Consider the following 13,301-nt stretch of genomic DNA (forward strand, 5'->3'; position numbering starts at 1 on the left):
AATGGTGCCTTAGGGAGCTACAGGCTGAGCCAGAGGCGATCTACGGGTCAGCTGTACTAGAGCTGCGCACAGAGCCCTGTCCTCCGTTGGGGGTGATCGTATAAGAGCAGTGGTAAAATGTATTGAGAGATTTAGAGCTCTTTCTTATTCTAGCCCATTCAAAAATGTCACATGGGTAAATTTTTCAAAATTAAGTTATTGTGTTTACATGAAAGGCCATAAAACAAGCTTTCAAATATGCTCATAGGATACTGCCTACCAAAGTACTGAGATAAGGGTAACAAACTACTGAGATAAGGGTATTCAACACAGAATGAAAAGTCCAAAATGGAAAATATGCCAAAACTTACTAAAGGTGTGACACATTACGACTAAGAAGTTGGATGCTAAATGGTACAAGAAAAGAAGCAAAACTGGAAGGGAGAGATGAGAATGGGGCGAGAGAAAGAAGTGGCTAGCATGGACACTGAAAGGCAGAGAGAATGTCAATGAACTTGCATTCACTGTCAGAAATGTAATGTCATGTCTGCTGACAATATGCACTCTTAAAAAGCTCCAACAAAATATTTAATGTCTCTACCTTGGCCGGTTTTGATCAGTTTCTCAAGTGCAAATGAAGTGTTGCTGCACTTCAAAGCTTAGCCTACTTCACTGCTAGGCTCCTAATGTAGCCCATGTCTTTGGCTAGCCCACAGCCTACAGTCTCTGACTTCCCCCTGATGTGCTTCTGATTTATGGCATTCATGCTTCTGCTAATTGCGTTGGCAAAGTTTAGCTCTACAAAATCCTAATTCAACTTCCAACTGGTTCTACAGTGGAGTCACAAATATGAAGCCTTCTGTGACTGGTCATCATCCATTTCTGCTGCCACTGGAGCTTAAGTTTGCTGTGATCAAAGATAGTCAATGTATGATTATTGGTGTTGTGGGGCTGAGGAGACTGAGACTGATGGGCCAGGCAGAGGTACTCACAGGGATGCCCAGCAGCATGGGGTCCACTGGCTGGCGGAAGGGCAGAGACTCGGGGTCCTGCCTGTACAGGGACTCCAGCGTGGGCATGAGAGCCTGTCTCAACTCCTCCGGCTTAAAGACTGGAGAGGGAAAAAAAGGGGGAAAAAAAGATGAGTCAGTGGACCTGAGTCATACTAACTGGCAATGTGACTCATCAGAATTCAGTTTAGAAGATGTCCAGGTACGGATGCAAAAATCACCAGTACGATAAAAAAAAAACATTACGACTAAGAAGTTGGATGCTAAATGGTACAAGAAAAGAAGCAAAACTGGAAGGGAGAGATGAGAATGGGGCGAGAGAAAGAAGTGGCTAGCATGGACACTGAAAGGCAGAGAGAGCAAAAGAAACAGAGGAAAGTAGAATGAGTCACAAGGAAAAGATGGATGAGGGAATTGAATAGGGATAGAATGAGAAAAAAGAAAGAATAAATGGAGAGATAGATACTAATGACGGCAATATGAGCAAGGGGGGGACTCACTCTTCCTGCGGGACTGGGAGGGCGAGGAGGACGTGACCGTGCTGTTGGCCCCAGCCTCCTCCTCATCTTTGACTTCGGCCTTCGGGTCCACCTTCTTCTCCTCCGTCTCCATGGGCTCCTGCTTCGTCTCCCCGCTGTCCGGCTCCTCCTTCTTCACCGACAGAGAAGCAGAGTCTTCCTCAGTCTAAACGGGACACACAAGATTACACCCATGATTAACACCACATGTATTAACATACCCAGGTATTATGAGCCATGTAACCATACACAATCAAAACCTCAGGCTAAATTGTATAAACGGATTAAAACAAGATTAATAGTATCAATATCAATAAGAATGAACATCCCCACCCATTTCCAAACCTCAAACCATATGTGAACCTCAACTACACCCAACACAGACCTAAGCAGTCGATCACTACTAAGGGTGTCACGATTCTCCAAATCCTCAATTGGATTTAATTTTTGATTTTGAAGTCACGATTCGATTCTCGATCTTTTTATAATATTACTATTAATGCATTCCTTATACGTTATTTACTTTTTTGGCCTTTTCCTATTCTGTTTCAGGAGGCTTTTATTTTGAAAACGCTTTTTATTTTGAAACCGTTCCAACCACAAGGTTGTAAACAGATAGAACAAACAGTAAACAGAGACGTGAACAGAGTGAAATTAAACAAAACAGAATGATAATTTGATTGTTTCAGCACACTCCGAAGTGATCCAAGGTTAGTGTTCATATGTACTAATCAATGTGCAGATTAAGCCCTAAAGTAATTTTAGACTGTAACTAGATCTGATCACTTGCTAAGTTGAGTAGGCTAAGTTAGTGTTACTTGACGTGAATGACAAAATACTTTCACACCGGTGATTTCAGAGTAGCAAGAGGGGCTTCGATTTCGGTCTGTTGATGTGTATATTTTAACTGGCTGCAGCCTAAAATTAGAGGTGTTGACGTCGCAGTTCAGTGCGTGTGTGTGCACGTTTGTGCGTCTTGGGGTATGGCTGCATCGTCTATTCTACTTTTGAGTTCGAAGTTCGAGATTGAGATGTAATTTCGATCAATTTCGATTTAAAAGCGAAATCATGACACCCCTAATCACTACTTCTACTGTAGCTAGCACAGTCCATGCTGCTGCACACTGATTGCTAAGTCTCCATCATACCTCCATCTTGGGCTCCATCTTGATGCCGGCCGGATGAAAGTCCTGCTCATCGTGCCGCGGCTCCGCCTTAGGCTCGCTGGCCGTGGGCAGGTCCGCCAGCGCGTGCTGGGAGTGAGGGTCGGCGCTGGCCGTCGATGCCGGGGTGGGAACCCTGTTGTCCAGACTGGCACCAGTCTGAGAGAGCTGAAGTGGAGTGAGAGAGAGAGAAAGAGAGAGACAGGAGAAAGAGAAAAAGGAGGTGTGTGTGTGTGTGTGAGACAGAGAGAGAGAGAGACAGAAATGAAGAGAGATAGTGGGAGAGACAGACAGGAGAAAAAGACAAGTCAGACTAAAACTGTATAGCCATACAACCAGCTAATGACAATCATATCTGCCAGATTTTGAGACTCATGCAATAAGCAACGTTCAGTGGGGGACAGAGTGCTACTCTGGACCAATACAGATGTACTCTGGACCAGTACAGATGTACTCTCGACCAGTACAGATCCACTCAACATTGCAAGTCTAGAATGGAAGTCATGCCATAACCCCTTAGATCAGGGGTTTACCAAACATAATCAGTGGCACTTATGACAAGATTAACCCACTCATTTTGGCAAGGACATTATAATCACAAATCTAAAGAGCATGTCTTCAGAACAGGCACAGACATACAAATGGCACTGTGGTCTGGTCTGGCAGGGTACTTGATACACCTTCAGAGTGGGCTCAGCACATCTGTCATGACACAGTCCAGACTACTACAAGGCTGGAAGAGGCCAACCACTGGATGCGAATGGTAAACATTTAATTTGTCTCCGTTGTGGCATTCTCGTTGCGCTGACGGGGTAATTAAAAAAGTAATTTTAGCCCTTCATCACAGACTGCTGCAGTCTGACAACTGACTGGTGCTCTGGCTGCTCTCAGCAGCCCGCCTCCCAGCTGATATCTCGCGCTCCCATCTGGAGGGATTAAGTTGTGGCAGGATGGCCTGCTCGACTTGTACGCATTTAGAAGTTGCTGATTGGTTTTGGAAGGCGGTGCACAACTCCATCGCTCATTTTTGTAAACCGTTTTCCGTCAGTCAGGTGGATGTGCATGCAGATGCTTGGAGATGATCAGATGTCCCAAAATACAGATACTGAAGTGCATATGGACTTTTAATGTGCGTGCATACATGCGCTTCCTTTTCGAGTCAAAACAGAGAGCCTTGTGCTTCCAGTATATTCAAATGAACAGTGTAGAGAAAAGCTTTTCGCTCTAAGCTGTCAAGCCTATTTTCCCTAGCGTGGAGGCCTCCATGGTGCTGAGTGAGTTAGTTAAGGGGCACAAACAAAGCAAGGGGGAAGCTTGAAAGCTGTTTGGGAAATTAAGGCAAGAAAGGGGAGAGAAAGCGACAGAGAAAAGTGAGCGACAGAGGGCTGGCTGAGAGAGCGGAGAGCGAATCCTCGTTAAGGGAGGGTGGGAGGGTGGAGGTGATGTTGCTGGTGGAGGGGCGACGGACGGCGGTCTCACCGGAGTGGTGGGGGGCTGCGTCTGCTGCTGCTGGGGCTGGAGCACGGCCTGCGGAGCGTCCAGCGTGGGGCCGGACGCGGAGGAGGAAGGGTGGGTGGGGGTGGAGGAGCGGCTGGAGGAGGAGGCGGCTGCAGCGGCCGGCTGCGGGGGCGCGTGAGGCTGCAGGCTAGCGGCAGCAGCGGAGGAGGAGGAAGAGGAGGAGGAGGAGGAAGGTGGAGTCGGCGTGGCGCGCAGCGCGGCCTGGGGCAGCTGCGACGAGCCCACAGCGCCGAGGGCGTTCAGGGGGAGACTAGCAGCAGCGGCGGCGGCGTTGGGGGGTGGCTGCTGTTGTGGCTGCTGCTGGGGGAAGAGAGGACGGGACGAAAACACACACAAATAAACACACACACAGGGACAGACACGAGGACGCAAAGCAGACACACACACATATACACAGACAAGATTGTAGCTTGGTAGGTACAGGGGGAGACAGGATTGCAGCATGTGTGTTAGAGTGTGGCGGGGTTTGCTGAGTTAGCGTGCCTCTTCATTTATAAATGTGTGCATCTTTCATCCCGTTTGAACACAGCTGTGAATATTACTGTGCTCTGTTTCCTTACCTAAGTTGCAAGTCGCGGTGAGTACATTAATTTTATCTTAAAGAGAGAACTTGTGTGTGCAGAAAATGCACTCAAGAATAGAACAAATAAACAATGTTTTTTTTCAGTGCACTGGTTGGTCTTTCCACCAAACAATCATCAAGGTTAAATAAAAGTCAAGACGGTGCTAGACGGTAGTCAAGGTTACATAGAGCTGGGCGTGGGCAGGGCATATAAAATCTGGTGGCTTAAATGGGATCTGACTTATTCTATCTAGCCTCATCCTTGGATTGTGAAGATCCATTCACAATGTTTAGACCCAGTGTGAGGAGTTTTTCACAGGAAAAGGTCAAGTCATGAGTTTATATCAGATGCACGCAGGGGTGCAAAGACACTTTTGTGAAGGTGTCACGGCAGTCTAGGAAAAACATATCTGCTTTTGCCCACTTCCATTCAGATCTTGGTTGCACTCTCTACAGTATTATATTCACATGAGAGCCACATTCATTCATTTACATTTACATTACATTACATTTGGCTGACGCTTTTTAACCAAAGCGACTAACAACATGGTAAACAGTAAGTTTTAGAACAATTCTCACAATTTTAGGACAGTTTCAAAAAAACATTAGAGTACAGTAAGAATAAGTGCGTCGGTGAGTGCTGTTTTTAGCAGTTACTTGTCAGTTTAAAACGGCTGGTGAGTGCTAGGATCAGTAAGACTTGTTGTAAGTGTTGCTATGAGAGTAGATGTTCTCTAAAGAGCTGGGTCTTCAGGAGTTTTTTGAAAGTGGAAAAGGATGTCCCTGCCCTTGTAGGAACTGGCAGTGTGTTCCACCAACGAGGAACAACAGATTCAGACAGCAGTCACAAGATCTCAACACATAATGACACCCATACTAAACAAGCAGGTGTGCATCAGCCACCTTGGTGTATAAGGTGTATGTGTGTGTGTGTGCACTTATTGTAGTGTAGACAGATGCATACTTTGACTGTGTAAGACTGCAGTATGCCCGATACCAGAATCAGGATCAGAAGGCCAAGGTGAGCAAACTGATGTTTGACACATAAATATACACATATCATAAGTACTTTGTGTCTGTACAGACTTAATGTTCAAGTCAATGATGAAGACATTCTGAGGTTTATAGAAGTATGCCATAGAGGTATGTAAAGAGTGTGTAAGAGAGGAAATGTGTGTGTGTGTGTGTGTGTGTGTGTGTCCCCTCTGCGCCAGCTCACCTGTGTAACGGCTGCCTGCGCTGCGGTCTGGCCCAGCGCCACTGTAGCCGTCATGGCCGTGTTGGCGTTGAGGAACTGCGTCTGGTTGGCCGTCTGGCCCACCATGGCTCCAGCATGGCCGCCGATCATGCCCTGACCCTGGGGCATCCGCGTGGGGGACATCCCCAGCTGAGCACCGCACACGCACGCAAAAACAGGGTTAGGGGGCCGACACACTTCACTGGGCAGCAGGTTAGTGACATGCCATAACATCTGAATGGGAACTGCATGAAAATACACTAACCTACATGTGCCTTCAAAAGGGCAAACAAAGGCAAACCGTTTTTAGTTGCTTCAAGTTTATTTAACTTTGAGTTTATTGCGGGCATTTATGACGCCGGGTTAAGGTTTAATGTTTACATAAGAATGTTCCAATTTAGAAGTTAAAAAGAAAAAACGCATACGCCTTAAAAGTTGACATCTGCCGGATTTGAAAAGACTTTGGGACTTGAATAACCCATTTTTTTTACCACACTTCTGGACTTGTGGATGAATTTGAGTGAATAACCACAAGAAAATATTGATCTGAACACTTAAAACTTCATCCCAATGGCTGAACAGCACACAGACAGCAAAAACACAGAGTAAGAATGGCGACTTGTGAAACGAGAGTGAGTGCACACAGCTGGAGTGAGAAGAGAGATGTGCCGAGACGAGATGAGATGAGAGATGAGGAGCAGAGGTTGAGAGGAAGAGGAGGGGACTGACCGGCGGGACGGAGCTGATGTTGATCTGCTGCGGGTGGTTCATGGGGGACGCCGCGCGGGCTGCCATGGGTGCCTGAGTCATCTGCACATTCTGCATGGCGATGGAGTTGAACTGGTTCATCCCTACACCACACACACACACAAAGGCAGAGAAGAGGTTGAGACACACGCTGACACATTTTTACATTGAAACAAGAACACATACTACAAATGAGTGGGCAAGCGTACATGGACCCAACAGAAAATACTTGAGCTCTGCAAGCACAAACATACACTTTTCACAAAAGCAGCCTGAAAGCAAGCATATGTGGACCCTCTTTGTATCTGAGAGATTTAAAAAAATAATTGACAGCTGACATTTCTACACTTCTATTTAGATCTCTCTCTCTCTCTAATATATTCTGAAGCATGTGCATACAGTCTCCCTAATACACAATTTCAGACACACACACACACAATCAGCCATGACGATGCACACACACAAACACACAGACATGGCAAGACGGACGGCCACAGACAGACACATAAACTAAGCTAGCAGTGAAAACAGGAGAACAGCAACAGCTACGGCGGCAGGGGAAAGAGCTTGTGAGGGAGAGGGGGAGGGGGGTACCTTGAGAGACCTGCATGCGATTCATGATCTGATTTGGCACATTGGGCATAGGCATAGGTCCATCTGAAGAGTGGGAGGAGGAAGAAGAGGAGGAGTGTGAGAACCAGAGAGAAAAAAAGAGAGAGAGAGAGAGAGGGGGGGAGAGGAGAGAGAGAGAGAGAGACCGAGAGAGAGAGAGAGAGGTAGAGAGGCCACTGAGCAAAAAAGACCTGCCACAAGTGATACTGAAGCACAACATACCACAGATTAAAGACAGGTCAAGTGTGATAAAGTGTGTGTGTGAGCGAGACAGAGGGAGAGCAATGAGTGAGATCCAGTGAGTGAGTAAGCGAGATTTCACTTTCAGGTTGCCGACCTGCTTATACGCTGAAGGTAGTATGCTTATGCATGCGATTTGGCTGACACAGTGTGTGTGTGTGTGTGTGTGTGTGTGTGTGTGTGTGTGTGTGTGTGTGTGTAAGACTCACTCGGAGGCCTGCTGGGCGGCTGCTGAGCTGGGTTGAGGGGCCCCTGGTTGATGATTTGCTTCTGCAGCCGTGAGCGACGCTTCTCCTCCAGCTCCTTCTGAATCTTGTAGATCTTCTCTGCCAGGAAATGATAATACTCATCCTGCAACAACAACAAACAAACAAACAAACAAACAAAAAAAACACCAGTAAGTCATTGATGCCCCCAGCACATGTCATGCTATGATCCCACTGCCCAATACATGACCCGCATAACTGAGTCATGCAGTCTGAGTAAACATATTGCTTACTAGGCTAGTGACAAATGGTCAGAAAGGGCTTTAGTTTTTGAGATACCCCTACCGGAGGTAGAACTAAACCCAACAATGTTTTTCCTCATCTCTAAGGTCTCCCATTTATGAAATGGATTCTTGGCTAAAAATATTTTACTGCTAAGATTGTTAAATTAACAGATATTGTTATACACCCCAAAACCAAAAAAGGACTAAAATATAGCCTGTCCTTAAGGCATATAAACTACTGCAGATCAATCACAAGCTCTGAGAGCTTTGAAACTTGGTATGTTTATAGTCAGGAAGTTGCTTTACCTACTAGAAAAGACTGGATGTGAATATCTTGATGTATGGAATGAATAGAGACATGTAAACATACACCTAAAATAAGCGGACATGCAAAAAATGAATATTTATGCAGAATGTTTTCATTTACTCTGTAGCTGCTTTACCAGGGATTATCATAGCAACACATATGAGGGCTTATGGGAAAGATGGGGTTGTACTGAATCCAACAATACCAAATATGTAAATATAGTATGACGAGTCAGGGTGTATGTTTACATGTCTCTATTCATTCCATACATCAAGATATTCACATCCAGTCTTTTCTAGTAGGTAAAGCAACTATCTGACTATAAACATGCCAAGTTTCAAAGTTCTCAGAGCTTGTGTGATTGATCTGCAGTAGTTTATATGCCTTAACTCCAATACGGACAGTCTATATTTTAGTCCTTTTTTGGTTTTGGGGTGTATAACAATATCTGTTAATTTAACAATCTTAGCAGTCAAATATTTTTAGCCAAGAATCCATTTCATATATGGGAGACCTTAGAGATGAGGAAAAACATTGTTCGGTTTAGTTCTACCTCCGGTAGGGGTATCTCAAAAATGTGGGGCCATTGTCACTAGCCTATACTGTCCTATTGAACACTCACTCCAACTCCAATATGTTCTCAGTCTCTCTCTCTCTCACACACTCACACACACTCCTTACCCTGCTGTTGGCCGACTCGTACATGTCCCCCTCCACCTTGCGGGCGTAGGCCACCAGGTTTTCCATGCGCCGGTCCTTCAGTGCAGCGGGGTCTGGTGTTGGGAATATGGCTTGAACTCTGAGGGAGGGAGAGAAGGATGTCCAAAGTGACGTCCAGTAATAACAATAAACATTTTATAGTCTACCGAGAAAAAAATCCCAATACTAATAGTAACAGTACACACATAATATTACAGATATTATGCAGATCATTATGTGTGTGTGTGTCTGTGTGTTTATTTCTTGTTCTCTTTGACTCACAGCTTGTGCACCAGGTGGTTGCGCAGGTCCTGAGTGACGTGCTCGTGCCATGCCTTGCGCATCCCCGGCGCCGAGAGCGGAGCTGCCGTGGCGCCCACCCCGGAGTCGGCAGACATCAGCTGACTACAACCACCACACACACACGCACACAGGGGTCAGTCACATCAGCCACAACACACAGAGATCAGGCACACAGAACTAGCCTAGAACGAGTCTAGAGTCCTTCGTGTCATATCGGGTTTCCAACAGACAGCTGTGGTCACATGACTGTGGTGTAGATGATGCCCTCGATACCCAAATGAAGTGGGTTTCATTTTGATACAGCTGACTGGTGTGGTGTTCCTCTGCCTTGCCAAGTTTCTACTTGTCATTTAAAAAAGCACAGAAGCACAGCGACGCCTAGGAGGTGGGCAAGTGTTCTTCAGTCATTCATACATATGCATGCCAGATATGTCAAAGCAATTTTACTGGGGGAAAACAGATTCATTCATTCTAGGAAAACAGAACACCTCATTACCATGTGGCATCTAAACACTACTGACCACATGACAAATACTTGACCACAAGTGTACTGTTGGCTTTTTCCTCAAATACGTCAGATAAAAGCTTTTTGTTTATTGTGTGTTTGTAAACGGGGTGTGATCTTACTTGTTGGGATTGAGAGTGGACGGCAGTGATGAGTCCGAGTGCAGATTGGTTGGATCCGAGGTGCCCCCGCCCATCGCCCCTCCCCCCAGGGTCATCTGATTCGAGCCCGCTGAGGAGAGAACCAATCACATGTTAGGACACCATAGCTAGAAACATCCCATATTGTACATTGAAACATTTGCCAATTGTTCCCTGGTACAACTACACGCATTTGGTATAAAATAAAATAAACAAACTGATGCAGAGGTGTTGAAATAATTGTTTCAAGTCATTGCTAGATGTCAGATGCTGTTGCAAAAATCCTCTTTTCACAAGTCTTTGATCTAAACTTGATAAAATTTGATTTCATATGACTAAGCTCCGTCATTTCTGAGGGGGGTGAGCAATCAGATTTTAAGTTTAAGGACATCTCATCATACAGAAGAATATCTCTCTCTTGAGGTAGAAAAGTAGCTGTTATGGATGAAATGTCCGTCTCTGGCTGCCCTCTCCACGATGGGCATTGCCAGAGCTGTTATGAACTCTGCACCAACTGGGACCACTTACCTAAAGCCTTTGATGTGTTAACACAATAGCGCCCTCAAAAAATACCAAGATTTTAAAAAGATCAGCAATGAGCAAAAAAAGCTTCACTATTTCCACTCTTCCTGAAGGCGCCCCTGTGCAGGCACTGCACACTTAAGTGCCCAATAACCCGACAGGACAACATTATCTATGACACACCCCCTGAAGATCTACATTTTTGGTCCCATCAGTGGCTGGTAGATGTGTAAATTTGATCAGCCGCTACTTTTTTACCAGACACTTGAATTATGTGGATTATATCCATTAATTCCGTAATGTCTACCAAAAGGTTTATTATGGGAGCATAATTTACAGATGGCTGAGAAGACAAACACAGTGCAGGGGTGTGTGTGTGTGTAATGTACTGGTGTTTGTGAAGCATTTGTCTAGCTTCCCAGTAACAAACTTGGAAAGGCTACAAATGTTCTACTAGTGGCCAGAAAAAGGTATTACATCTGAACCATTTACTATACATGGTTTTGAAAAACCCAGCACACATGAAATGTACAGGAATCATGTTTATGAGCCATTTTAAAAGCTGACTAGTTTACAATTATTTCTTTACTTATTATTCTCTCATTCATGCATCTACTGATTCACATGTGTGCAGTTTCGAACTATACGATCTGATACAGCAGAATTTTACTCCACCTGTTTACATTTTATCAGAGGCGACTTATAATACATAAAATTTTTTTAACTGATGTAAGGAATTAACTTCTGTGAACCTTTCAACCATTTTACACTGGAATAAACCACTTTGCTGAATCAATCCAAAGAAGAGAAAATCTTTCCTATTTTTTCTTACACTGACTTACAAAATATAACAACCTATAACACAACCCTCCAGAGAGTCCGTGGCCTGGCTCATGCACCGAGACCGCCAATGGGTCGTAGCTGCTGCTGGTGGGGCGTCTGGGCGGGCGTCTGCGTGGTACTCGGCTGATTGCTGTAGGGGAGGCCCAGGGCAGCGTAGGCGCGCTGCATGGAGCTGGGGTCGATGGTGGTGGAGCTGTTGATGGCAGGAGTGCTGGGCTGGCCAGGACCCACCACCGTCGCCATGGAGCTGGGCAGGCCCACGCTGGGAGAACTCAACATGGCTGTGGAGGAGAGGAGGAGCACAGTGGAGAAAAGCAGGAGAGAGGGATGGAGGGAGAGGAGTGGAAGAAAGGGAGGGAGGTAGAGGAGTGGGAGAGAAAGATGGAGAGAGGGATGGAGGAAGAGGAGTGGGAGAGAGGGAGGGAGGTAGAGGAGTGGGAGAGAAAGATGGAGAGAGGGATGGAGGTAGAGGAGTGGGAGAGAAAGATGGAGAGCGGGATGGAGGTAGAGGAGTGGGAGAGAAAGATGGAGAGCGGGATGGAGGTAGAGGAGTGGGAGAGAAAGATGGAGAGAGGGATAGAGGAAGAGGAGTGGGAGAGAGGGAGGGAGAGAGGAAGAGGAGTGGGAGAAAGGGATAGAAGAATAAGTGGAAGAGTGGAAAGGAGAATGCAGACAAGGTCAGAATGAATGAAAAAGGAATAAAGGAACAGAAGAGGGGGTGGAAGGATAGACAGGAGAAAGAACGAAAGTGTGGGGAGTGAAAATGAAAGCAATAGACAAGAAATGGATGAGGAGGGGAACGGAATGGAGTAGTTAGAATGTGAGGACAAGAAGGAAAGGAAATAGATGGGGGGAGGAGGGGAGGCAGAGAGATGTATTAAAACTCATGTTCATCTTCAGCACATCAAGCCAATGTCATTCTCTTGGGTTGGAAACACCATCAGTAAAAACTGCTATAGTCAGACATGAACTTGGAAAGAAAACAATTCAGTCTGAGGATTTCTTCCAGAACCAGACAAAAAGGAACATAAATCATGCTGTTGTGACGACAGTCGCATCAGCAGAAAGCCTCCATGTGCTCACCAGCACAGACATGCAGCAAAGACAAACAAACCCAACATCTCTCTTTCACTCTGCCTCCTTTCCTCTCAGTAGGGTGATGAAAGATGCTCCACAGAAAGAGAGAGAGGAAAAGAGAGAGAGAAGAGAGAGACAGAAGAGAGAGAGAAAGAAAGAAAGAAAGAAAAAGAAAGAAAGAAAGAGAACACGAGAGCTGTGGTAGAGGGATTTAATGGTGGCAGCCAATGCCACGGTGGAAGCGTCCGAATCCCCTCCCTGACGCCTTCTCTCTCTCTCTCGCAAGTGTGAGTCAGTGTGTTCAACCAACTCCAAACTCAACAGGGGCGCATGTGCACTCTCGCTCACTCTCTCCCTCTCTCACACACACAGACACACACACAGACACACACACAGACACACAGATCTGCGGGAGAGTGCAACTACTACCAGGGCCTCTTCTTGAGTCTGGGTCCTGTTAAAATTTGCTGGTTGTCATCATGGCAACAGGCAGATCAGATAAAATGTGCCGTGAGAAAGACAGAAAGGGGGAGGAGGAGAGGAGGAGAGGGAGAGGGAGAGACTTACGCTGCGGGTTGCGTTTATCACTGGCGTTTTTGAGCGGCAGGCAGACGGGACAGTCGTGCCGCGTGCAGTTCTTCCAGTGAGAGATGATTTGCCTGGAGGACGCACAATGAGCCACTGCAGAGAGAGAGAGAGGGGGGGGGGGGAGAGAGGGAGAGAGAGAGAGAGAGAGAGAGAGAGAACATTACCTCCAGAGAACACAATAAGTAGGCAAAACATTTGATCTTGGGGGAACCGGGGGGACCTCCAGCTACACTAGTACTTT

The 13,301-nt window shown here is 46.0% G+C and overlaps 1 protein-coding gene across 1 annotated transcript in view; it reads right to left on the reverse strand.

The window, feature by feature from the left end:
* The window catches only part of crebbpa (CREB binding protein a), a 56,502-nt gene that overhangs the window by 9,916 nt on the left and 33,285 nt on the right, over window positions 1-13,301 (reverse strand). Inside the window, exons 6-18 of the mRNA XM_048249060.1 lie at window positions 13,040-13,153; window positions 11,452-11,676; window positions 10,013-10,121; window positions 9,365-9,487; window positions 9,065-9,182; window positions 7,796-7,937; window positions 7,329-7,391; window positions 6,717-6,838; window positions 5,970-6,137; window positions 4,150-4,488; window positions 2,656-2,838; window positions 1,490-1,673; window positions 972-1,090 (exon numbers count right to left, since the gene is read on the reverse strand). Of these exons, the coding sequence (XP_048105017.1) occupies window positions 972-1,090; window positions 1,490-1,673; window positions 2,656-2,838; window positions 4,150-4,488; window positions 5,970-6,137; window positions 6,717-6,838; window positions 7,329-7,391; window positions 7,796-7,937; window positions 9,065-9,182; window positions 9,365-9,487; window positions 10,013-10,121; window positions 11,452-11,676; window positions 13,040-13,153 (2,009 nt within the window). The remainder of the gene's footprint in view (window positions 1-971; window positions 1,091-1,489; window positions 1,674-2,655; window positions 2,839-4,149; window positions 4,489-5,969; window positions 6,138-6,716; window positions 6,839-7,328; window positions 7,392-7,795; window positions 7,938-9,064; window positions 9,183-9,364; window positions 9,488-10,012; window positions 10,122-11,451; window positions 11,677-13,039; window positions 13,154-13,301) is intronic.

The sequence above is a fragment of the Alosa alosa genome, chromosome 7, assembly GCF_017589495.1.
Source record: "Alosa alosa isolate M-15738 ecotype Scorff River chromosome 7, AALO_Geno_1.1, whole genome shotgun sequence".
In the NCBI taxonomy this organism is placed as follows: Eukaryota; Metazoa; Chordata; class Actinopteri; order Clupeiformes; family Clupeidae; genus Alosa; species Alosa alosa.